Below are 23,469 nucleotides of genomic sequence, written 5' to 3'. Positions count from 1 at the left end.
GGAGTTTGATTCATGGCTGTATTTGGGTATATCATGGCGTTGGACGGGGGTTGGCATTCTCTCCTTGTTGTATATTTTCTTTATATCCTCAAATCCATAGCTTGGGCAATTTTTAATAGTTGTATATATACCCTCTTACGCATGCCTTTTTTACTTACCCCCCCAAGTCACCTTTTTATACAAAACTCAATTGCAGATATAGATTCTACTTCATTCTACGGATACAAAAGAAAGTGAGATGGCACTCACGTAAGCCCAATAAGTCTGACAGATACGGTTCAACCTACCAGAAGGGTGAAGGTTTGAATTTCAAAGGGTATAAAGAAAACTTGGATACTGAAAAAGATCCAGAAGAGAACATTCTGAATTCGCTCCAAAAAGAACAACAGAAAAACATACATGAAGCAAACGCCGACTTCCTGAAAACGCCATTTCGCGGAATAAAGGACCATAAAAAAGAATCATGAGCAATCTTTCCAGTAAACACAAAGTAAACGTTTCTTCCATACATTGACACACACACACCGGACTTCCAATCAACGGGGTTCACAAATCATCATCATCAAACATCTCCACTTCAAACTTCGCCCCGAGCGCCTCATTTGCCTCCTTCAGCATAGCCGACATTTGCAAGCTCATCCTCCGCATGCGCTCATCCTCCTCCATCTCCTCCCTCCTCACCTTATCAATCAAGCGTTGGCTCTCCTGCGGCAACGGACTCGCCACACTAGTATTCTTATCGAAAAACGCAGTAGGAGAGCCGTAGCTAAGACGGGAGTATGAGCGCGAAGATGCAGGGGTGCCGGGGGAGAATTTTGAGAGTGAAGGAGCGGGACTGTGCAGGGAGCGACGGTCTGTTGTTGAGCGGCGGGAGACGGGGATTAAGGAGGGCCGCTTTTGAGAGGGGGTGGAGAGGTTTGCGCGGGAGACAGGGCGTGGGATTTGGGACGAGGGCGAGCGGCCGTGGCCGGGGAGACGTCGCTCGGATAGGCGCGGTGTGCCTGGTCGGGATTCCATTTCGCAGTCTGCGCCGACCATGACCCAGTTGTCTGTTGTGCGCAGGCGTTTTGCTAATCGCGGGCGCTCCGGGGTTATGGAGGGAAATGGTTGGATGCCGTAGTCGTCGCGCGGGAATGTGCCTGGGGTTGGTTGCTGGACGGGTCCTGGGTGGTAGGGATCGTCCTGAAGACCCAGTTTCTCGGCCACATCCGCATTCGAGTCGATGTTGTATTTCTGTCCACTGCCTGCTTGGAAGCCGCGGAAAGGTACCGTGCAAAACTCAAACAGCTTGCCGGCTACTCCGCCTACAAGGCTGATCAATGACCAAGCCTTGCTTCCATTCGGTGTTGTGTGCATCTCTCCAGCCGCCGCCTGCGTAGAAAGGCCAACCTGGGGAGTTGGTGGTACAGACCAGGTGCCGCGTTGGCTTTGGAGGTTGAAGTAGTCGTCGTAGTCGCCGTCTCGCCGTCCGAATGTCTGCGGTCCATCCATCCCCCCAGCGAGTTCGTAGCGATCGTTTGCGAGCGGAGGCGGACTCTTGTTGTTGACGAAGCGGTTGTTGCTCAGGGGATAGTCGCCCCAAGAGCCTGGCGCAGCGTTGTCGCCATATCGCGATCGCTTCCGGGTCTCGTGCGCATCCGAGTCAATCACCTGGCGACCACTGGTTTCAGACGCAAGCGAGTACCGCCTCGTTGCGTCGAAGCAGCTATTCCGCGAGTCTCCACGTGTATGCGATGGCGAAAACGTATACGGTCCAGGCATGTCGTTGGGATAGCGCAACTGGGCGGCCATGCAGGGAGGTGGATCGGGGTTGCCTGTGGGACGTAGTTTCAGGGACGGCTAGCGGAGCGGACGAATGAGGTCAGCGTTGGTGCAAGGATGGCGGGTGCTGCTTCTCGAAAGCTTCGGTAGTCGGCAAGTCCCCAGGAATCGGAGAATTAGTTAGAGCTTCATAATGGGTGTGGCGTGTGTGGTGATGGAGATGCGAGTGGGGAACCGTGCAAATCAATCGTTTGTTTATGGTAAGCCGTCGCTGGGGTAGCGAGTAGCGAGGAGCTTGGACAGCCATCGTCAAGGTGGTCGCGACATTGGCCGCATCGTGAGTCTGTTGAGCACCTTTTCGAGGGCGCATGAATAATGTGTATTCAACAAATGATGTGCAAGCGATAATGCCATAAGTACGTACGAAGTTACAACGCCTCCCGTGACCAGGGTATACCCTACCTAGACGCCATCTAATCAGCAGCTGGATCCTCCTCGCCTGATATCTCATACAAATCGTCCTTGTCTTCTCTCCTCGTACATGTAGTTTGCATCCTCTTCCTCATCATCACCCATCTCCTCTCCCTCAACAGGTGCCTCCTATGCCCTTGCTATCCATCCACTATGCACAAAATATTCAAACAACTGCGATGACTTGTTGGTGTCAATCTTGCAAATCTCCTTGGCCGTCTTCTTCTTGAGCGCACCGCCGTTCAGGAGGGCTGTACGAAGAATCATTTCCTTGAGCGCGATATATGGTTTCGGCATGATTCGCAGGACACTGCACAGTTCTACTTCCTCGGCGCTAAGCAACTGGAGATCTGCCTTGGACTCTTTGCCAAACTTCAGAGGCACTGTGTTAGGAAGTGGCTTCGGTACAAATTTGGTCTTTGTAAATTGAGGGGTCGTCACTCCATTGGTGCCGTTAACACCATTAGTATTGTTGGGCGCACGGTCTGGTGGTGGTGTACTCAGTCCGCTGCTCTGCTTGACGTGCAGGGGAAGTTCTTGCGCAAGCAGTGCAGTGGCGGCTGATGGCTGCTCAAAGGGAGGTTGGGGCTTTGCCATCCTACTAGACGCGAGACGGTCGAACTGGCCAATGGGCGGTGGCCTGGTCTGCCGTTGCTGCTTTTCCTGCTCATACTTTTCGCCAGCCTTGAGACTGGTGATCTGCATGTTCCTCCACTCCTGTAGTTGTGAGATGGCCTGTCGCAGATTATGCTCGTACTCAAGGTCTTTGCAAAACTGCTCAAAGTCGGGGTGTAGCATCATTCTCGCAAAGGGCTTAGCTTTGTTCATGAGATCCTTCTCTTCCTTTGTGCGCTTCTTGTCTGCCAGTTGATTTTTGCGGTACTCGAGCAGCTGATGCTCGAAAATAATCTTCTTCCTCTCCACACGTGCGTCCAGGCGGTGGTTGTAAATCTCCATAATGACCATCTTCAACTCCATTTCGGGTTCAATCTCGCCGGTGCGGGGATTGATGCCATCGCCCGGCTCGAACTGCATGTGCTGGACCGCCTCTTCTGCCTCGTTAAAATACTCGGTCTCAAACTCCAAACGACCTGGCATGTAGCCTTGGACCTCGTGACAAGCGGGGACACTGGCCGTAGGTTTCTGCTTGGGAGCCTCAGGCTCGCGACTGGCAGCCTCTTCCTTCTTCTTCTCGATTCTCCGCTTCTTCCTCGCCTGGAACTCGTGACGCGGTATGCGTGTGCTGAGCTCGGTGTCATCCTTGCTGCAGTGTTCCGGCAGGGGAAAGCTGGGGCTGTTCAGGTATGTGTCGATGTAGTGGTCTCGCACTTCGTCCTTTTCGCGGAAGCCGCCAATGTGGTCGGCAATGTCTGCCCAGGAACCCAGGCCATATGTCTCTGCTCCCTCTAGGAGAGCCAGCTCCTCGTCGGCGCCCCAGTCCTCGGTGAAAATAGGAATCGAATGCTGCTCGATAACCTTGAACTTGTGCTTGGCAGGCTGGTGGTCCTTTGTGGCCTTGCCTTCGGCGAAGCATGGCACGCAGAGGTCATACTCGTGGCATACCTCCTCGGCGCAGCGAATGCGGACCTGCAGGGAGGGTTAGGACGCGTGCAATGGCAGCATGGAGAGCAAGGCATAAACGGACCGTTGACGTGATGTCGGAGGAGCAGACGTCGCAAACATACTTTGTGCCGCCCTCGGTACCGCGCGCACCTGTCTTCTTCTTGATGACGCCCATGGTACCCCGCTCGGCTAGGCGTGAGGAGGCAGGTGAACGAGTGTCGTTGTCGTAGTCGTCGTCGCCACACAGACTACACTAGGCGACCAGACTGGACGGGTCAGGTTTGGGGTTGGGGTGGGCGCGCGGAGGTGAGACAGGACATGTGGCTGTGCGCAGGGCACTGCAGTGCAGACGCGCGTGTCAGTTCGCAGGCGGCGGACTAGCGGTAAAGCCGCCAGCTGGGCTGCAACACGGCGGGACGACAGGGCCCCAGGGCTGCACGGTTGCGCGTCTCCAGGTCTCGGGACGCTGATGCGATGCGATGCGATGCGATGTCGGACGGTGGTGGTGGTGGTGATGCAGAATGACGGACGTGGGTGAGCTGGTATGTGGTGATGTCTGTGTGTGTGCATGTATGTGTCTATGTACGCGCAATAGGAGGTTGCCCGCGGCGGAAGCTGCAGCCGAGGCGAGCAGACAGACAGCGCAAGCAAGTACGCAGACACACTGCACTGCACTGCACACTGCCCTCTGCCCTGGGCATCTGTTACAACATGTCGCGTCTCCCGGCACCCGTTGTCGCCAGTAAAAGAGGAGAGAATTGCGCCCGGCCCGCGTCTCTGCTCGTCGTAGGGGCGGGTCTAAACACTGGGAAATGACAGAGGGCGCGAATGGGCGTGTCAGTGCGGGAAACACGACCTGGTCGCCGCCGGCCGAGATTAAGGCTAGCGACCCAATGACCCCTCAAACGTGAGACCCTATCTCGAGCTCTGGAGAAGCGTACTCAAAGCGCTGGGCGGCTCTCGGACACCAGACACGTTGCCACTGTCGATGCTCCCTGGGGCTTTCTTCTGTGCCTCTCTCTCCTTTCTGACGCCTCTGCGCCAACAGCAAACCCACGCCCACTTCTGCCCTCATAAGCTGCACCGCCGCTCCTTGGGTGCGCACACCCCCTCTCTCTCGCCGCCTGCCCCCAAGTCTCCACCCTCTGACCATATTCGTCTGTCTTTCTGCACCTAACCACCGCTGAGCTGCCGCAACCATGTCTTGGAAGCTCACCAAGAGTGCGTTTCCCTCCCCCTCGTCAGCCCTGCCGCTCCAATTCTAACCACCGTTGCAGAACTCAAGGAGACGCACCTGGCGCCCTTGGCCAACACATTCAGTCGCTCGTCGTCGACGTCCACAATAGTCAACGACCAGGCCACGCCCAAGGCCTCGAGCCATGCGAGCAGCCTCACAGACGCAAAGGACAATGGCATTGGTACAAACACACGCCCCCGCCCCTGCTTTCGCCTCTGCTGACCACAGACACAGCTGCGTCCGAAGCACAATCGTCCGCGCCTGCTGGGCCCCTGCGCCCAGGTATCCTGATAGTCACCCTGCATGAGGGTCAGAAATTCTCACTGCCTCCGGGCGCCGAGCAGCAATTCAGTGGCCAGGGCCACCACCAGGGCTCCCTGTCCCAGGGTGGCGGCCTCTCTGTCGCTGGCTCAATGCGCCCTGGCTCGTCCTCTCGCAACGCCGCTGGCTCCTACGCCGGCCGCCCACAGTCTGCTGCTGGCAGCATCAATGCAGCACCTACTATCCACGGTCGTTATTCTTCGAAACACCTTCCCTACGCCCTCGTCGACTTCGACAAGCAACAAGTCTTCATCAACGCCGTCTCAGGTACTCCCGAGAACCCTCTTTGGGCTGGCAGCAACACACAGTATAAGTTCGATGTGTCGCGCGCTACCGACGTCACCGTCTCGCTCTACATCCGCAACCCTTCAGCTGCACCCACTGCTGGTCGCAGTGAAGACATTTTTATCGGTACTCTCAAGGTCACGCCACGATTCGAGGAGCAGCAGCAAGATGGAAAGCCGGCAAAAGCAGAAGATGGATCTGGCCAGGCTGGCGCTGACTGGATACCCGTGCAATTTGGTAGTGGTCAAATGAAGGTTGGCGTTAACTTCGTCGAGAACCGACAGGACCGTCTTTCAATCGACGACTTTGAGCTCCTCAAGGTTGTAGGCAAAGGCAGTTTTGGAAAGGTCATGCAAGTGCAGTATGTGCTTACTCTTCCGCCCCCATCTCTCGTATGCTCACAGAAAACAGGAAAAAGGACACGCACCGAATCTACGCCCTCAAGACCATCCGCAAAGCACACATTATTTCCCGCTCTGAAGTCGCGCATACCCTAGCCGAACGTTCAGTATTAGCCCAGATTAACAATCCCTTCATTGTGCCACTGAAGTTTTCGTTCCAGTCGCCAGAGAAGCTCTACCTAGTCCTAGCGTTTGTCAATGGTGGCGAGCTTTTCCACCATCTCCAAAAGGAGCAGCGTTTTGATATCAACCGAGCCCGATTTTATGCTGCTGAACTTCTCTGTGCTCTGGAATGTCTGCACGGTTTCAATGTCATCTACCGTGACTTGAAGCCAGAGAATATTCTGCTCGACTACACGGGACACATTGCTCTCTGCGACTTTGGTCTCTGCAAGCTTGACATGAAGGACGAAGACAGGACAAACAGTAAGTCGCTTAGGACCCTTGCCGCATCCTGACACTGACCCTGCATAGCGTTCTGCGGAACCCCAGAATACCTTGCTCCTGAGCTTCTGACTGGTGCTGGCTATACCAAGGCCGTGGATTGGTGGACGCTCGGTGTGCTGCTATATGAGATGTTGACTGGTCTACCACCATTCTACGATGAAAACACCAACGACATGTACCGCAAGATTCTTACCGAGCCTCTTCATTTCCCAGGCCCCGAAGTTGTGCCGCCAGCCGCGCGAGACTTGTTGACCCGTCTACTAGACCGTAACGCAGAGAAGCGGTTAGGAGCCAAGGGCGCAGCGGAAATCAAGGCACACTACTTCTTCCATAGCATTGACTGGCGAAAGCTGCTCGAGAGGAAGTACGAGCCTAGCTTCAAGCCCAATGTGGTGCGTATACTCACAATACCCAAATATCGATACATGCTAACAGATCGCAGGTTGACGCAAAGGACACTGCAAACTTCGACCGCGAGTTCACTTCCGAGGCGCCGACGGACTCGTATGTCGATGGACCGATGCTCTCCCAGACGATGCAACAGCAGTTTGCAGGTTGGTCATACAACCGCCCCGTTGCTGGTCTCGGCGATGCCGGTGGCTCAGTAAAGGACCCGTCTTTTGAGGGCGTGACTGAAAGATAAGGCACTTTTGGACTCAAAATAACTCGGCTTCGGAGCCGTTGAGTTGGTGCTTGGCTTGTCCCGGCGATGGAGCCGAGCGCAAGGAAAATCATCCACCGGCTTTGGATGGCTCCACAGACAGAATGCATATTGATTGGTGGCTTCTCAGCGCTCTTTGATGCTTTTTTGGGTTCGGGAGCAACGGTATGGCGCTTGAGGCAGCATTTGTATGAGAAATGCCTATATTCAGGCTAAGCAAATCAAGACGATATCCCCATTGAACCACATGCCCCCAATGGTGCATAATAACTCACCCATGTGCATAGCCGTAGCGTCCATGAGACACACCTTACTCATCGGCTTGGTAAGGCTAGAGCCAACGGGAGAGCTGCTGCCCGGCTTCCTAATGCTGGTAAAAGTGGTGCCCCTCTCAACCAAGCTCTGACGCAAGCGGGGGTCTCGGCCGCGCGCGCCCTTGACATTTCTCCTACCCTTCAGTCAAAGCACTAACAATCACCTCATCAACTCTACTTGCAAATCTTCACTCGTCTCTCCCTCTTGTAATTGACCCCTCCTAATACCCGACTGTTCACCGTGAAAAACTTTGATAGTTCGTATACACCAGTCCCGTATACGTCATTGCATACTCACCCCACCTCTCCAGCCCTGTAGCTCAACATGCCTGGCTTCGCACAAGCCTCGGACCTCAGCGCCTGGTCTGCGCTCCAGGACCACCACCAGAAGCTTGGAAAGGACATTGTCCTCAAGGAGTACTTCAAGAAGGACCCCCAGGTGAGACACAAACAATCCGATGCATCCATTGTCTAATCCCATGTAGCGCTTCGAGAAATTCAGTCGTACTTTCAAGAACGATGCCGAGAACTCCGAGATTCTGTTCGACTTCTCCAAGAACTTCATCACAGAGGAGACCCTGAAGCTGCTCGTCGAGCTTGCAAAGGAGTCTGGCCTCGAGAAGCTCCGTGATGACATGTTCGCTGGTGAGAAGATCAACTTCACTGAGAACCGTGCTGTCTACCATGTTGCGCTCCGCAACGTCTCCAACCAGGAGATGAAGGTCGACGGCCAGAGCGTTGTCGAGGATGTCAACAGCGTTCTCGATCACATGAAGGAGTTCAGCGAGCAGGTCCGCAGCGGCGAGTGGAAGGGATACACTGGCAAGAAGATTGACACCATCATCAACATTGGTATTGGTGGATCTGACCTGTATGTTACCGCTGCGTTACAGAGCTTCAATTGGCGTCACTAACGTGGAACAGTGGCCCTGTCATGGTCTCCGAAGCCCTCAAGGCTTACGCAAAGCGCGACCTCAAGATTCACTTCGTCTCCAACATTGACGGCACACACATTGCAGAGGCCCTCAAAGACTCCAACCCTGAGACCACCCTCTTCCTCATTGCCTCCAAGACATTCACCACCGCTGAGACCGTCACCAATGCCAACACTGCCAAGAGATGGTTCTTGGACAGCGCAAAGCAAGAGGACATTGCCAAGCACTTTGTCGCTCTCTCTACCAACGAGGCCGAGGTCACCAAGTTTGGTATTGATAAGAAGAACATGTTTGGCTTCTCCGACTGGGTCGGTGGACGTTACAGTGTCTGGAGTGCCATTGGTCTGAGTGTTGCCCTCTACATTGGCTTCGACAACTTCCACCAACTCCTTGCTGGTGCCCACGCCATGGACAAGCACTTCAAGGAGGCCCCTCTTGAGCAGAACATTCCCGTCATCGGTGGTCTGCTCAGTGTATGGTACTCTGACTTCTTCGGTGCCCAGACACATCTTGTCTCTCCGTAAGTTTGCGTGGCATTTACCAGGTGATATGTATTCTAACTATGGTCTAGATTCGACCAGTACATGCACAGGTTCCCCGCCTACCTCCAGCAACTTTCCATGGAGTCCAATGGAAAGGCTATCACCCGCAGCGGTGACTACGTCAAGTACACCACCGGCCCCATCTTGTTTGGTGAGCCCGCCACCAATGCACAGCACTCGTTCTACCAGCTCCTTCACCAAGGCACGAAGCTCATTCCCACCGACTTCATCCTGGCTGCCAAGAGCCACAACCCCGTTGACAACAACAAGCACCAGAAGATGCTTGCTTCCAACTTCTTCGCACAGGCCGAGGCCCTCATGGTCGGCAAGACACCAGATGAGGTCAAGGCTGAGGGTGCACCAGAGGAGCTTGTTGCCCACAAGACGTTCCTTGGTAACCGCCCAACCACTTCAATCCTAGCAGACAAGATCACACCGGCTACTCTGGGAGCCTTGATTGTCTACTACGAGCACCTTACCTTCACCGAGGGCGCTATTTGGAACATCAACAGCTTCGACCAGTGGGGTGTTGAGCTCGGCAAGTCGCTGGCGAAGAAGATCCAGGCTGAGCTTGATGACGACAAGGAGTCGACTGCTCACGATGCCAGCACCAGCGGGCTCATCAATGCATTCAAGAAGAAGTCTTCCTTGTAAACGACGGAATGTATGTAACGGTAGAGGCACGGCTGTAACAGCTGGAGGATTTCCTGAAAAAGGCCAACTAGTACGTGGTATGTAAGCGCCTGGAAGCATCCCTTGATAGCCGCAGCATCATGATATACGAATGAATAAATATGAACATGAATATATTCTGCCTCTTTGGACTGGTGTCTGGATTCTATGTTTCTGTATTGACTATTTGGTATGTGCTTTTAGTCGGCTCTCTTTCCACCTCTGTAGCCATATCCTCCCAAGCCATATCCACTGCCCATGCTGGGAGCGCCATCCCTCGCGTTCGCAACAGGCAGCCCATACCCACTTCCTCCATTGCCAAACCCTCTTCCACCCCCATTCATCCTATCCGTCGCATACCTCTTCAGCCTCCTGGGCAATTCCACACCCCTAAAGTAAACCACACAAACCGCCGCACTCGCCACAGCACTCAGAAAACAATACACCAGCGTACTCGTATAAATATGGCCTCCATATCCACTCCAGCCCGGCGGCAACGTCGTACTCGGATACCACCTCACCGCAAACACCAACGGCAAACTATCCCCAATCGTAATCTTCGTATTCCTTGAGTGACTACTCACACTGTACGCCGTCGCCGCGTCGATTGTGCCTGGACTACTTTGTTTCGGAGCCGCATGGACTAGTAGGTTTAGATAGTTTCCCACGTGTAAGTGTGAGAGTTGCAATGTGCCTGCTAGTGCGACGATGAGCGGGGTGTAAGAAGAGGATTGAGAGCCGAGTGCGCCTTCTTGCGTTGAGGAGTCGGAGACGATGTATTGGGTTGCGAGGACGGAGGGGGGAAGGGGTTTCGAGGGGATGCGGCAGGAGAGGGGGGCGTCGTTGTGGATGTAGAATTCGAGGACTGCGAGTATGTTAGGAAAGGCTGGGGGGAGTTTTTTTGGTGGGATGGGGGGGAGGGGAGAGGAACGTACGGTGGAAGAATTCGTCCGTCACAAAATCTATGGTGCAGTTTACGTCTTTTTCGATGCCGAAGAAGAGTTCGAGTGGGCGGCCGGTTTCGTTGCAGACGGGGAAGGGTATGTATTGGAGGTGGCCGGCTGCGTCTGTGATCTGTTTTTGCTTTGGTTAGTTTTTCCGTTCTCCTCGGGTATGATGGCCGCGGCGTGGGTATGGCTAGAGACGTACATGTTCACCTGTTTCTCTGGGGAGGAAAGTATCAGTGTACGTTCTGTCGTCCTTTGTTTGCGACAAAAGGTAACTTACATGGTGCGATTCAGACAGCTGACGGGAATTGGCTCGCCGGGATTATATCCGCGTTGTTCTTCCAGAGTACCCAGCGGCTCCTGGCCGCTCAATGCCGTCGCCAGCGTGCTGAAGAAGGAGAAGAGGGCGACGGCTGGGAGCCAGGGTCTCTTGGATAATTTGGGTGGCATTCTGCTTTCCTTTTTTGCTGGTTCTTAACGATACGATTGTTGCGATTCGATTACGAAGACGTTTCAATGTTTGGTGATAGGCTGGTTATTGGGGGTACATTGCGCTGCGCACGAGGGCAGCTACGGGGCGTGGTTCAAGATGCGCCGTGTCAACTTGAGGACATGGTTGGGTCCACGGTTGGATGGCCTGTGCGCGCCTCAAGACCTCCGGGCCAACTCCGCAGTGGTTAGGGGATCCAATCATCCCACTTGGTCTCCAATTATGGGTTTGGTACGGTTGCAATATTTCCGTTATATGGGCGATGCAGTGCACCTGATAGAGTGAAGCAATGGCACAAGACAGTGGGGAGAGCAAATCGGTGGTAAAATGGTGTGCGTGGAATCTGATGTAAGATCATACCCGCATCACATGTCTTTGAGATATCGAGACCCCTATGCAGGCACATGCAAATGCTGTTATAATGCAGTCTGTGAACTTCGTACCTAACTCATACATGGCGCATCTTCTGGCTCCTGCGTCGTATACGCTCGGACATCTACCATCCCTTCCTCGTCAGCTCAGTGACTCGTCCAGTGACGTCCCTGAAGCCTTGCTTGAACCTCGCCCTCCACCTCTCTGACGCCAACCTCTTTCGTTTTAGACCTCCTCGCTCGTGAAACCTCTGTCTATTGAAGTCGGCCTTGACTTTGTTGCGCGCCACTAGACTGCCCAACATGCCAATTCCCCGCACAATGTCTCGTCCGCGGCTCGCATCCAGCTCCACTGTGCGTCCGTATGTTGGGTTAAGGCGCGGGTAGGAGGAGAACGTTTCTTCTTGTTGTACCGCTAGGCTGGATGCATCAGAAGGCTTGTTGGACAAGTTGGGGTTCAGCATCGAGTCGGGCAGCGCCATGGAGTCAAAGGCTAGGCCTGGTGGGCGAGAAGGCCGCGAGCGGGTTGCGTTTGAGAATTCGGCGCCAAATATACGATTGTTATTTGATCCTGATGCGGTGTTTTGTTGCATATATGGTGGTGGAGTCCGGTTGGTGGGTATGCCGCTGAAGAGAGAGTCGATTGTTCGCGTGGTTTCGTCTTGGGTGGGCTGTGATTGGGCTTGTGGCTGTGATTGTGCCTCTTTAGCCGCTTGATCAGAGATGTAGCGGATTATTGGCCTTTTTGATTCTCCCCCAGATGCATAGCTTTGGTCATTGCCGTCGTTCCTCGTCGATTCCGCCGGTCGAGTTGGGGTGTGAGAGAAGCCGCGGTGACATATCCATGGCCATGTCTGCTTGCCCATGTGCGCATGTGGCATACGGGCTACGGAAGACGGACGGAGCATCAGCTCGCCGAGGCATTTTGAAGCCATTGTCGACGTTGTGGTGCGCGACAAGATTCAATTGCGGATTCGCGGGGGTCGAGTATGCAGATGATGCACGTCGCAAACGCAAGTCCCAAATTCTTCGGAGGTTCGGTGAGGTCCGAGCGCCTTTACAGCTCTAAATCTAATCCGCGACTTGCTCTCTCTCTCACACACACACACCAACCTCTCGCCGCAGTGTCGCCTTCAACTGGACACCTTTTGTGAGAACTATATTTCTGAATTATATACTGTTTTGGGCTCTGCGACTGCGTATCTGTTCAACATGTACGGTTATCCTGGTATGTTCGCACATTCCTCCATCGCGGAAACAACTAACATGCGCAGGTGCTCCGGGCTACAATGGACCTCCAGGCTATGCAGGAGCTCCGCCTGGCATGGCCCCTCCTGGAATGGGTGTGTAAAGTTGCCCAATCAATTCAAACCCATACTAACAAAGTGCAGGTCCTCCAGGCGCTGCAGCTCCCCCTGGTGTAGCACCTCCGCCAGGTGTCGCAAACGCTCAGATGCCCCCAGCAGCAAACGGATCCCGCGCCCTTCCATCCGGCTGGCAGCCACCCGCAAGCATGCCAAACTTCAACTTCAACGCGCCCGTCATCCGTCTGGGAACACAAGGAGGTCGTCCTGGCGCGGCCGACAGCCCAGTAGGCGGCCGTAGAGATAATGGAGCACCACCCGCTCGTCGCGGGCTTGGTATGGACAGAGATGGCGATCGCCGAGATGGACCCCAGCCCGTCAATCCACCCACTCGCGAGGAAATCGCCAGGACCATTTTCGTTGGCAACATCCCGGATGGCGTTGGAGGTGATGAGGGCATGGAGCGCATTCTCGAGACGGCAGGAAAGTTGGTCCGATGGACGAGGGCAACCGATGCCAACAACAAGCCCCAGACATTCGGTTTTGCAGAATTCGCCGACGCGCAGAGCTTGGAAACAGCGGCGGAGATCTTCAAAGATATCCATGTACCCACAAAACGCCAGAAGCCTGGAGGCGCGGCAAAGAAAGAGGATGGCGAAGAGGAAGAGGTTGAGACTACCAAGTTGCACATCATGGTTGACGATGCCTCGATCAAATATGCCGAAGAGTGGAGCAAGACTCGAAACGAAGATGAGGCTACGGTTCAATTCCGCCTTGATAGCGCAAAGGAAGCCCTTTCCTCGGTCCTCGCAAGCTTCTTCAACCCACCTAATGCGCCCAACATGGAATACGCAGGCGATACAGTCATGCAAGACGCGCCGACACAAGATGGCGAGGATGTCGAGGTTGCGTTTGTCAACCTTGCTACTGGAGAGGACGAACTTGCAGACATTCCAGCCGAAATGCGCGAGGTGGTCGCCGCCGAGATAGCCGCCTTCCGCGACCGTTCCAACCAGCGCGACCGCGACCGTCTAAGGAGGGAAGAGGAGCTTGAGGCCGAAGAACGTCGCCGCAGTGGTCGGCGCGCAACACCACCATCCTCTGCTCCTAGTGGACCTGGGAATGCTAACGGTGTACCATTGGGTCCGAGGGCGGAACGAGGTGTTCAGGGTGCCCCCAGCGGACCCAAGGGGTCGCAATTCCCTCGCGATTATCAAGCTGGCGTCAATTTTGTGAATGGCGGTGCCGTGAACAATGGCGTCTACATTTCCCGGGAAGATGATGATGATTCCGCCAGCGACTCGGAACTTGAGCGCCGCCGTCAAAAGAAGCGTAACGACGAAGCCGAAGAAGCGTACAAGAAGCAGCTTCATCGATGGCTTAACACAGAACGCCGTACTGTGGCCTCGCTTGACCGTACGAACGACTATTTCAAGAACATGGATGCTGAGCGCGAGAAGGCTCGTGTCGCGCAGGCTAAGCAGCTCCGAGAGTTTGATGACGATCAAGAAGCAGCTTCCAGGCGCGATCTATACTACCGTGATCATAGCGATTGGATCCGTGAGCGCGAAAAGGTTCGTGGCCTCGAAGCTAAGGAAGACGCTATCGATCGAGACCAAGAGCGGCGTGAAATGGCTGCCCAGAAGCGACAGCAAGACCATGCTCGTGGTCAAGCCGATGCTTTCTTGGAAGAGCAAGGCGAGGAACTGATGCGCAGGGAGGAGCAACGCGAGCCAGCGCATTTCAAGATCTCTCTCGGTGCAGCTGCCAAGAAGCTTGAACAGACTGCGGCTCCTCGTCGCACCGCAGCCGACGTCGAAAACCTTCTCGAAGACGAAGATCTCACCGACCAGGCCGGTTCCAAGAAGCGAACGCTTATTCCCATCAACTTCGATGCTGCTGTTCGCGCCAATCTTACCCAAGAAGAGATTGAGGAAGCTCAGCGACAGCTTGCGCGTGACATTCCCAACGACAAGGAAGGCTTGTGGAACTGGGCAGTCTCTTGGGAGCACTTACCCGAGAAAAACATCAACAAGGATATCAAAGAATGGGCCGCCAACAAGGTTCTTGAGATTATGGGTGTTCAAGAAGAAATGCTTGTCGATGCTATTGTTGAACACTTGAAGAGCAGAGGCGCACCACAGCCTTTGGTGGAGAATTTGGAAGTTGTAAGAGTCCTCGCTCCAGTTTTTGTATATCCTGTTGCTAACAACCAGTCTAGGCCCTTGATGAGGAAGCAGAAGCTCTGGTCAAGAAGCTTTGGCGTATGGTCATCTACTACAGTGAGACTGAAAAGAGGGGAATTAAGTAGGCTTCTTGCCTATACATCTAAAGTAGCATTGTCGTTTAAGGTCAGATATTGCAATATGCTCAACTGAAAGCCAACAGTGGCTTGAGCATTCCCATGATTCGGGCGAGTGAGTATCTGGGCGATCCTGCCTTGGTTAGCTATTGACGCGTTGTAGGGTCCTCGGATCTTGCATCACGATACGAAGTGTAATTAATGGATATATGGAGAGAATGGAGTCTCAAGTCAGGTCTGTCCAGTCATTCTCGGTTGGTGCGTTATTAACAGACAGGCTCATTGCAATCCCTACACCAGTTGCAATTGGAGCTCATATACTGATGACCTCGCTTCCGCTATGCTCAGGGTAGGACTAGGGTACCTGGTGAGCCCAGTACTCTCAGGCTGACGGTGACATTTGGGGGCCTCTGCCTCCCCTCATCGCTGTAAAACCAAGGTTCTGTGATGAAAGGTAAGTTGCACGTAAGCTGTGATCCATACGTTTCCTCTATCTCTTGGAGACACGATGCTGTTGTTGCAGCATACGACAACGTCTTTCCAGCCTGGTAATGCGTTGTCAAACTCAAGCTTCTTGCCTAGACGCGAAGCATTTACGAGGCGTCTCCCTGTGCATGTCGACCAGGGTTCCATCCACTCGCAAGAGTGCTGGAAATACTTAGATGCGAGGTAAATAAATTATCGGGATCCGCGTCGGAGCGGTTGTAAAAGCCCCAGTTTTTGCCAGCCCCAGGTAGTGGCGTGGCTTAGTTCTTCCACGAATGACGAGGGGCAAGTGGGGTTGCGCTACGGCATTGTCACGATAGTTGAAGTGGATGGGTAGTCGCGTGGATGACTTGCTAGTCGAATAGAAGTCTAGATCTGTTCTCTTCTCATATAGAAAGGGACACTTTGCTTCATCAATCACTTCGCTTTTCCTCTCTTTTTCAATTTTGATCAGTTCTCGAAGGCAGTTTAGTTACTAAACAGACTTTGCGGGGTATCACGCTGCGTTCCGAAGACATTCCGAATCAGAATCACAGGACACATCACCACCATGGTTACGATTACAGGTGTTGAGACGAAGGACGTGCGGTTCCCGGTAGGTCTTATACAGAATTCAGGGCTTACGTTAGGGATTGAGAGGCTCATGAAGATATAGACGTCCCTTGACAAGACTGGCTCCGATGCTATGAATGCCGCTGGAGATTACTCTTCAGCATACTGCATCTTGCACACCGACTCAGAATTCAAAGGTCATGGCATGGTGAGTCAAATGTCTTGTTTTCCCACGAGTTATTCGAAAGAGTTGGATTTGTAGGACCATTGGCTCTGTGGGCATTGTGCTTCGGCGCAGTCCCTGAGCGTAAAAGACACTATTTCTCACAACAGAACGCCTGAACCATGACATGTTTCTAACCAGACACCAAGACCTTCACAATCGGCCGTGGAAATGAGATTGTATGCACTGCCATCACCCACCTAGCAGACCGCATCAAAGGCCACACTCTCGACTCCCTCGTCGCCAACTGGGGCAAGACCTGGCGTCATCTCGTCAACGACTCGCAACTCCGCTGGATCGGCCCCGAAAAAGGCGTCATCCACCTCGCCCTCGGCGCCGTCGTAAACGCCATCTGGGATCTCTGGGCCAAATCCCTTGGCAAGCCCGTCTGGCGCATAGTCGCAGACATGACCCCCCAGCAAATTGTCGACCTCATCGACTTCCGCTACATAACCGACGCCCTAACCCCAGCCGAAGCCCTCGAAATCCTCACAAAAGCCGAAGCAGGCAAGAAGGAACGCCTCCAGGAAGCCCTCGACAGCCGCGCCGTACCCGCCTACACTACCTCTGCGGGCTGGCTGGGTTACGGCGAGGACAAGATGCGAGGTCTGCTCCAGGACACGCTATCAAAGGGGTACAAGCATTTCAAGCTCAAGGTGGGAAGTGATATTGCGCAGGATAAGCAGCGTCTGAGTATTGCGCGCGAGATTATCGGGTTTGACCGCGGAAACGTGCTCATGGTTGATGCGAATCAGGTGTGGAGTGTGCCTGAGGCGATTGAGTATATGAAGGAGTTGAAGGAGTTTAAGCCGTGGTTTATTGAGGAGCCGACGAGTCCTGATGATGGTACGTTTACCTTCTCTTTTCCCTATCTACTTTTCTTAAGAAAGGAATGATAAACTGACGTGAACATAGTCCTCGGCCACAAAGCCATCCGCGAAGCCCTCAAACCCTACAACATCGGCGTCGCCACCGGCGAAATGTGCCAAAACCGCGTCATGTTCAAGCAATTCCTCGCGTCCGGCGCGATCGACATCTGCCAAATCGACGCCTGCCGTCTCGGTGGCGTAAACGAGGTTATCGCCGTGCTCCTCATGGCTGCCAAGTTCAACATCCCCATTGTACCGCACTCTGGTGGTGTGGGTCTGCCAGAGTACACGCAGCATCTTTCTACAATTGATTATGTGGTGGTGAGCGGCAAGAAGAGTGTCCTCGAGTATGTGGATCATTTGCATGAGCACTTTTTCCACCCGAGCAGGATTGAGAATGGGTATTATGTTACCCCCATGGATCCTGGCTATTCGGTTGAGATGAAGCCTGAGAGTATGGAGAAGTTTAGTTTCCCTGGTGGCAAGGATGGGTGGTGGCAGTCTGAAGAGGCGAGGCCGATTTTGGAGGGTGTGAAGATTTAGAGTCGTTGTAACTACTGGGTTTTGAAAAAGTAGAATTATGAATTATGTTTTTTTGGCACTGCTTGTTTAAAGATGTGCGCAGTATCATTCTATGTGCACGTGCTTTCAATGAGTCTTTTTTCTTGGAAGGATTACAATAATTCGTGCCAGGAAGTGAGAAGCGGACATTACTCTTACATGTTATGATTTATTATACAACAAAGCAAGTGATGTAAGAAGCGCATGTAACTGCTTTTGGCTTCAGTCATGGTCACACGCGTACCAATTTCATCTTTGGTCCCCACAATCTCACTCATGGTTCATGTTCTTGAGCCTGCCCTAACTACCCGTTCCATCACCCAATTGGCCTCGCTGTTCATGTTGTTCCGAGGGTTCGAAGGATATAGCAGCCCATAGGTATGTGTTGCTCTTTATTCGTTCAGAATCCAATCCCTTATTCATCACCATATTACGAATATGGAGTATTTGGTGGCGGAATGAACTGATACACTATTGCTAGCGTTGCCCTGAATTCGGGCAATCACTTTCGTTTTCCTGGTGTTTTGCTCACCCATATGATAATTACTCTTTGTACGGATTTGCCGTTTACACTGCATGGTCCAGGAAACAATGATTATCCAACATCCGTGTGTGCCATCGCCAAGAAGGTTCCACCTCTCCTTGTACGGATTTGAAAGGACACATGGACAACATGATACCATTTCAGAGCTCGATATCTACATCTCACTCTGCGGGAACATCTTGTAGGCCGTCTACTTCTCATTTGACTGTATATCTCAACATATATGCTCCAACAAAGTCAAATAGATCCGATGAGCCTTGGTTGTCGGATTTTGATACCTCAAAGTACGCCAACGCATGTATGCTTGCTGCTAACTTGTGACCCTATGCACACGGTCAGTTTCCATATCATAAAACAGATGTCCAACCTACCCAGGAAGAAGCAAAAGGCGGTATGTGTTGGGATTTCAAATTTTTGCGCTCTGATGTGCCTAGGCGGAGGTCGTTATTGCATCCGACAAGTACTCGTGGCACATCAGGGAAATAATCTCGAGCTTTTGCGTTGCACTTTGATAGTTAGTTCTGATTCCGTCAGGGTAACAAGTACAGTTATACATACTGTGCACGCTGTGTCAACGAAATCATTAGGCTTGTTGATGTCGACACAGATCAACAGCACATGGGTGTTCCCATCGAAATCACGACGCAATATTTCTTGTCTTTCCGTCTTACTGAAATCCTCCGCCGTACCTATATCCCACACATCAAGGCCAATCCCACAGCCTCTGATATTGACAACTGTCTTTCCGGTGTTTGGTATTGCAGATGTTACTGAGCCTGGTGTTGAGTGTTGGCTTGACGTCCATGCGCGGGCAAGACATGCTTTGCCGCACTCCGTATCTCCAAGCAATAACATCTTTCTCCATATTGGATTAGATAGTGTAGATGGTGCTGGTAAAATGGGCAGGCCAGACATCCAACTCGCTCGGTCCCGGTTCTGCTGTTCTTGATTCTGCTGCGGCAAATCGGCAGCACCATATATCCCTTCTAAACAGCTATGTTCATGAAGCCATGCAGCATCACGTGTCATTTTTGAGAAAGAAAGATAGCAAATAGGACAACGCGTACGACCCGGATATGCTGGAGGATTGTTACCCCCGGGTGTTGCACTGACAGGTCGGTATGCGTCCCACTCATCAAAAGATGGTGACATAGAGTAGGTCGATCCATCGTATGGTGTTGCATGTGAGGGGATTTTTGAAGCCCAACTTTGTACACTGGGGGTACCGTAGGTATGTATATCCGGGTAATCCGAGACAACGGTTGGGGCGTAACTCGCCCTTGGGATGCTCGGAAAGGCCAGGGAAGAACTTGCCGCAGCACGTCGGTCCGCTTTGCCACCTTTCAACGCGGCGTAGGATTTCGCTAGTAGTCTTCCTATGAACCCTGGGCCAGTGTATTGTTTATCTCTCATGCTTGAATCCGACGCATCATACCGTATCGGTGAATTTTCCCCAGATGTTGACTCATCACGCCAACTCCTTACAAAGTAGCCCGGATTATCTGGATATGAAGGCGTGTGAAATTCCAGATCAGGGGTAAATATACTAGCTGAAGGCGATGGAGGTACTGATGGAGGTACGAAGGGACCCTCCCACGGTGTAGGCAGTTTCCTTCTTTTAAGATCTTCAGTTGTGTCGATTGTAGGAGGCTGACTTCTTAAAAAACTTGAGCTCTCTTGATCCAGATTCCTAATTCTATCGTCTTTTGCTTCCATTAGCGTTGTTTCTGTGGAATGAGACCTCGAATGTGCGAGGGATGCTTCGACACGTTTCTTGGGATGAAGTAGTCGGCCATCCTCACCTCCAAACGCTACGATTTCGGTTTCCGTGTGTGGAAGATTCTCTTCTACAGACTCATGTGGCTGCAGCACTGTTTTATCCATCTTTTTTGTCGCTTCAATAGCAATATTTGGCTCAACTTGTAAGTCTAGGGTGGATGCAAGTTGTGGCTGAATGATAGCTGGATCCAATTCGGCGGACTGGGATTTTAAAGTCGAACGCTGCACACCCCCTGCATGGCCTGAAAGTAAAGCTGCATAGGCCTCTTCCTCATCTTCTTTGCCTTCCAGTTGGCATATCTTTATCAAAAATTCCAAACACCTTTCGTAATCCGTGTGCCCTTGGTCACCTAGTTTCTTAAATCCTCGCAGGGACCGACGAGCTTGAAGGTGAGCATCAACATAGTCTTGGTTCTTCATCAAAATCTCGGCGAGCTTCATAGTGTCCTTCAAGTAGATTGCGTCTTTTTTACCCACTTGGTGCTCGATGATCTGTAATTTCCCCCCCATTGTTGCTTTTGCCTCGGTCCATAAGCCCAATACGCAATAGCAATCGGTAATATGCTCCAACAGTTCGACCTTTGATACGCCGCAAACTGTCAAGCTTTGTGCTGTTGTGAGTGATGCATAACTCGTGTTTGAAGACAACCTCGTTAAGCAGTTCTGGAAACGACGTACCGCACCCGTCAAATCACCCTGCCTTTGGCGTCTATTGCCTTCTTTGAACAAGGATCTAATCATATCGTTCTCTATATCCGAGTCAGTATCTGAGTGGTACTCAGTCAATGCATCGCTAGTGCTAGTCTCGGGAGGGGCGGATATGGGAGCTTCCACATCCTCGTATTCATATACGGTATTTGAGGCGAACCAGCGCAGCATAGGTTCGTTGGCATCTTTGACAAAGATGTCGCCAAAATCAGAGCCACATCTGCCAGAAATCTTGTCGTTTGAATCTCCGTTAAGATTTGTTGATGCAGTTGACACAACTTCGGCGGCTGATCGAACACACTCCCGTAGATTGGTCATGTATTGGAGTTTGTAGTCATCTGGGTCATTCGGATCTACAACTGCGAATTGCAATTTCTCGATTTTTGCATTAAGAATGGCGCCAAATGAGCGGAATTCGTCGTAGAGCTTGTCCAGTGTTGGAACAATCTTATCTGGTATCTTTTCAGTCGATTTCTGGAAGGTTACCTGATTCCAACTAGAGGTTGATTAGTGAAAAGAAAAAGACAAATGGACGAGCAGAACTTTGGTGGGCGCTCATGTGGAAACCACGATCGTGGTCAGAATAACGTCAAAGGTTATGCTGACTTACAGGATGATTGTGCTAAGCGAAAGCTGAAGTGCAGTGTGAGAAGACTGGATCTGCTCCCGATATTGCGCAATTTGTCCAGAAGCGCTCTTCAGTCGGATAAGCTTCCGTTGAGTATCAAGCAGTGATGTCTTTTTGTTGACACCGTCCAGGAGGTCGTGTAACTTCTGCAAGGTGTCGGTGCCATCATTTAACGAGCGCGCGAGGTTTTTCCAGTGGCTGCCTGTATGCCCGGTCGATTGCAAGTTTGATTTGATGTCGTCCTGGTTAATAGTCTCCTTCATAGACTCGAGTACTCGCTTGAACCCTTCGACATCGCCGAGAAGGCCAGCGAGCGTCGTATCCACGGCGCTAGCCTCATTGCAGAACTGGCTGATCAGTACAGTCACTTGGACGGAGACGTGTATGAGCGTGACTATACTGGCAGTGATGGATAAAGGATCCGACATTCTCGGTCATTGTCTATCGCAACCGAAAACGACAGTAACGGTGGGAGATAGTGTTTTTGAACAGAGAAGGCTCCAGCGGGGCTGTGTCAGCTGGTGGCGCTTGAATTCAGCTTCGCAACCCAAAGCAGATCTAGCCGCCGATGAGGCTGTGATTGCCCTCATGATTGGTTTCTCATTCGGATCTGGAGTTTACGGGGCTGTTTTAAAGTGAATTCTTAAGCGCCAGTCGTGAGTGAGTAGAATACTAGCTACTAGAGCATGAGTGGTATTGAGGCAGGGCCCGAAATCTGACTATGTACTTGAGTTATGATCACGTGACCGTTGATTCCGAGCGTAGTAGTGGCACCTCACGTGATGCATTAGACTACATGTTCAAGCACCTCTTTTTGTATACTTAAGTCCTGCTTCTAAATTTACTAAAAGTATTCTCGGGTCAACAGTACGTTATTCATGACAAAGGTAAGTATGACACACTAATATTATTGAACTCTCTGAAGCTGCAGAGAAACCAAGAAACCAAACAAGACAAGTAACGATAAACGGAATGAATGGCCGAAATACAATCCGATAAGTACCATCACTACCTAATGCTGTCAATCACGTAAAATAAAACATCGACAGCACACCGCGAGCAGGCTTTATACCCACCTTCCAATCTTATCACCCCGAATCACTCCATGACCACTACTACATTCAACTCTCCACATTCCCAAGCAAACCCGCTCGATTCAATCACACACACACCCTTCCCTCGCATATCTACCTTACACCTACAAAACACATCAAGAACACCAAGTTTCACACCTCTTCCTCCTGCTAACCCAGAACAGCCCTTCCCGCGTCAACTTACCCTTCCCACCCTCCCCTGTTCCCAGTCACTCGCGTGGCCAAACCTCCCCAGTCCCGCGTATAAACCCACATTACCGCGCACGTGGAAATCAACGTCACGCAATCACTGTCATGAGAAGAGAAAGAAAAAGCGGGAAAACCTGAAACGAACACCTCAAACACGGCTTTGTGCGTTCGTTCTCTTTCTGAGGCACAAAACGGACCGGCATAAATATCTGGATTAGGAAGCTTGCTTTGAGATTCAATGTCCAGACGGGCCAATTGTTCAAAAAAAACTGTTGCAGGAACCCGCGTTTTGGGTGTTCGTTTGCATGCAAGAGCGGGGGCTTGTCCTTCTGACGGAGCTGGTTTGTACAGTTTGGAGGTAGGCTATTTAGTTGAAACTTGGGGCCTGGGTGGGTGCGAGCTGTCAGGCGCGCGTCAGATGTGTCGTATTGGGCGCCATGGGAGTGTCAAATGCTGGGACGGGAAGGGGGGGGGCATCTTTTTGAGCCCTTTTTTGAGTGGCTGTGCTGAGAGGGCTTGCGAGAGGTGATGGGATGGGGGGGATGTTGTGTGTAGTGGAAATGTGGGGAAATTGGGAATTGTGGGGACGGACGGGGCGGACGAGGGACGGGGAGGGGTTTGTGGTGAGGTGAGGGGTTCTTTTTTGTAATCATGGCGATTTTTCTAGAAGGGTAGTAAGATGGGTGATATAGTAGGGTTTGTGATATATTTTTTGCTTTTTGTGTTTGCTTATAGGAAGATATGATGATTACGCGTCTATGTCAGTTAGTTTTGATTTCCTTTTTGGCTAAAGTGTAATTGCGTCTTCGACC

At 52.1% G+C, this 23,469-nt stretch overlaps 12 protein-coding genes across 12 annotated transcripts; 4 read left to right on the top strand and 8 right to left on the bottom strand.

Moving 5' to 3' along the window:
* Window positions 1–546: 546 nt before the first annotated feature.
* Window positions 547–1,761, bottom strand: COCVIDRAFT_92883 (hypothetical protein; the record flags this gene model as incomplete). The annotated part of the gene is made up of 1 exon (XM_014703667.1): window positions 547–1,761. One exon carries the CDS (start codon window positions 1,759–1,761, stop codon window positions 547–549), a length of 1,215 nt encoding a protein of 404 aa, XP_014559153.1.
* Window positions 1,762–2,361: 600 nt separating this feature from the next.
* COCVIDRAFT_13974 (hypothetical protein) lies at window positions 2,362–3,970 on the bottom strand (the record flags this gene model as incomplete). Its single annotated transcript, XM_014703553.1, has 2 exons — window positions 2,362–3,819; window positions 3,878–3,970. The coding sequence occupies 2 exons, from the start codon at window positions 3,968–3,970 to the stop codon at window positions 2,362–2,364; spliced, it is 1,551 nt and encodes a 516-aa protein (XP_014559039.1).
* A 529-nt stretch (window positions 3,971–4,499) lies between these two features.
* Window positions 4,500–4,718, bottom strand: COCVIDRAFT_92825 (hypothetical protein; the record flags this gene model as incomplete). Its single annotated transcript, XM_014703666.1, has 1 exon — window positions 4,500–4,718. A coding segment is annotated over one exon (219 nt), but the record flags the coding sequence as incomplete, so codon positions are not given.
* A 276-nt stretch (window positions 4,719–4,994) lies between these two features.
* Window positions 4,995–7,129, top strand: COCVIDRAFT_92849 (hypothetical protein; the record flags this gene model as incomplete). Its single annotated transcript, XM_014703665.1, has 6 exons — window positions 4,995–5,016; window positions 5,073–5,213; window positions 5,267–5,999; window positions 6,050–6,465; window positions 6,514–6,878; window positions 6,929–7,129. The coding sequence occupies 6 exons, from the start codon at window positions 4,995–4,997 to the stop codon at window positions 7,127–7,129; spliced, it is 1,878 nt and encodes a 625-aa protein (XP_014559151.1).
* A 657-nt stretch (window positions 7,130–7,786) lies between these two features.
* On the top strand, window positions 7,787–9,592 carry COCVIDRAFT_92727 (hypothetical protein; the record flags this gene model as incomplete). Its single annotated transcript, XM_014703664.1, has 4 exons — window positions 7,787–7,900; window positions 7,947–8,332; window positions 8,386–8,916; window positions 8,968–9,592. 4 exons carry the CDS (start codon window positions 7,787–7,789, stop codon window positions 9,590–9,592), a joined length of 1,656 nt encoding a protein of 551 aa, XP_014559150.1.
* Window positions 9,593–9,810: 218 nt separating this feature from the next.
* Window positions 9,811–11,007, bottom strand: COCVIDRAFT_92581 (hypothetical protein; the record flags this gene model as incomplete). The annotated part of the gene is made up of 4 exons (XM_014703663.1): window positions 9,811–10,475; window positions 10,546–10,684; window positions 10,760–10,775; window positions 10,838–11,007. The coding sequence occupies 4 exons, from the start codon at window positions 11,005–11,007 to the stop codon at window positions 9,811–9,813; spliced, it is 990 nt and encodes a 329-aa protein (XP_014559149.1).
* Window positions 11,008–11,543: 536 nt separating this feature from the next.
* COCVIDRAFT_13970 (hypothetical protein) lies at window positions 11,544–12,353 on the bottom strand (the record flags this gene model as incomplete). The annotated part of the gene is made up of 1 exon (XM_014703552.1): window positions 11,544–12,353. One exon carries the CDS (start codon window positions 12,351–12,353, stop codon window positions 11,544–11,546), a length of 810 nt encoding a protein of 269 aa, XP_014559038.1.
* A 455-nt stretch (window positions 12,354–12,808) lies between these two features.
* Window positions 12,809–15,033, top strand: COCVIDRAFT_92579 (hypothetical protein; the record flags this gene model as incomplete). Its single annotated transcript, XM_014703662.1, has 2 exons — window positions 12,809–14,890; window positions 14,944–15,033. Coding segments are annotated over 2 exons (2,172 nt in total), but the record flags the coding sequence as incomplete, so codon positions are not given.
* Window positions 15,026–15,235, bottom strand: COCVIDRAFT_92911 (hypothetical protein; the record flags this gene model as incomplete). The annotated part of the gene is made up of 2 exons (XM_014703661.1): window positions 15,026–15,157; window positions 15,179–15,235. Coding segments are annotated over 2 exons (189 nt in total), but the record flags the coding sequence as incomplete, so codon positions are not given.
* An 825-nt stretch (window positions 15,236–16,060) lies between these two features.
* COCVIDRAFT_92823 (hypothetical protein) lies at window positions 16,061–17,697 on the top strand (the record flags this gene model as incomplete). The annotated part of the gene is made up of 4 exons (XM_014703660.1): window positions 16,061–16,105; window positions 16,166–16,270; window positions 16,435–17,131; window positions 17,201–17,697. The coding sequence occupies 4 exons, from the start codon at window positions 16,061–16,063 to the stop codon at window positions 17,695–17,697; spliced, it is 1,344 nt and encodes a 447-aa protein (XP_014559146.1).
* A 759-nt stretch (window positions 17,698–18,456) lies between these two features.
* Window positions 18,457–19,114, bottom strand: COCVIDRAFT_92666 (hypothetical protein; the record flags this gene model as incomplete). The annotated part of the gene is made up of 3 exons (XM_014703659.1): window positions 18,457–18,582; window positions 18,631–18,765; window positions 18,818–19,114. The coding sequence occupies 3 exons, from the start codon at window positions 19,112–19,114 to the stop codon at window positions 18,457–18,459; spliced, it is 558 nt and encodes a 185-aa protein (XP_014559145.1).
* A 747-nt stretch (window positions 19,115–19,861) lies between these two features.
* Window positions 19,862–21,802, bottom strand: COCVIDRAFT_43562 (hypothetical protein; the record flags this gene model as incomplete). Its single annotated transcript, XM_014703658.1, has 3 exons — window positions 19,862–20,316; window positions 20,389–21,242; window positions 21,357–21,802. Coding segments are annotated over 3 exons (1,755 nt in total), but the record flags the coding sequence as incomplete, so codon positions are not given.
* Window positions 21,803–23,469: the final 1,667 nt, after the last annotated feature.

Source organism: Bipolaris victoriae (assembly GCF_000527765.1).
Source record: "Bipolaris victoriae FI3 unplaced genomic scaffold scaffold_21, whole genome shotgun sequence".
NCBI classification, from domain to species: domain Eukaryota; kingdom Fungi; phylum Ascomycota; class Dothideomycetes; order Pleosporales; family Pleosporaceae; genus Bipolaris; species Bipolaris victoriae.
The sequence above is the reverse complement of the archived record's forward strand: the minus strand, read 5'-3'. Positions and strand labels throughout refer to the sequence as shown.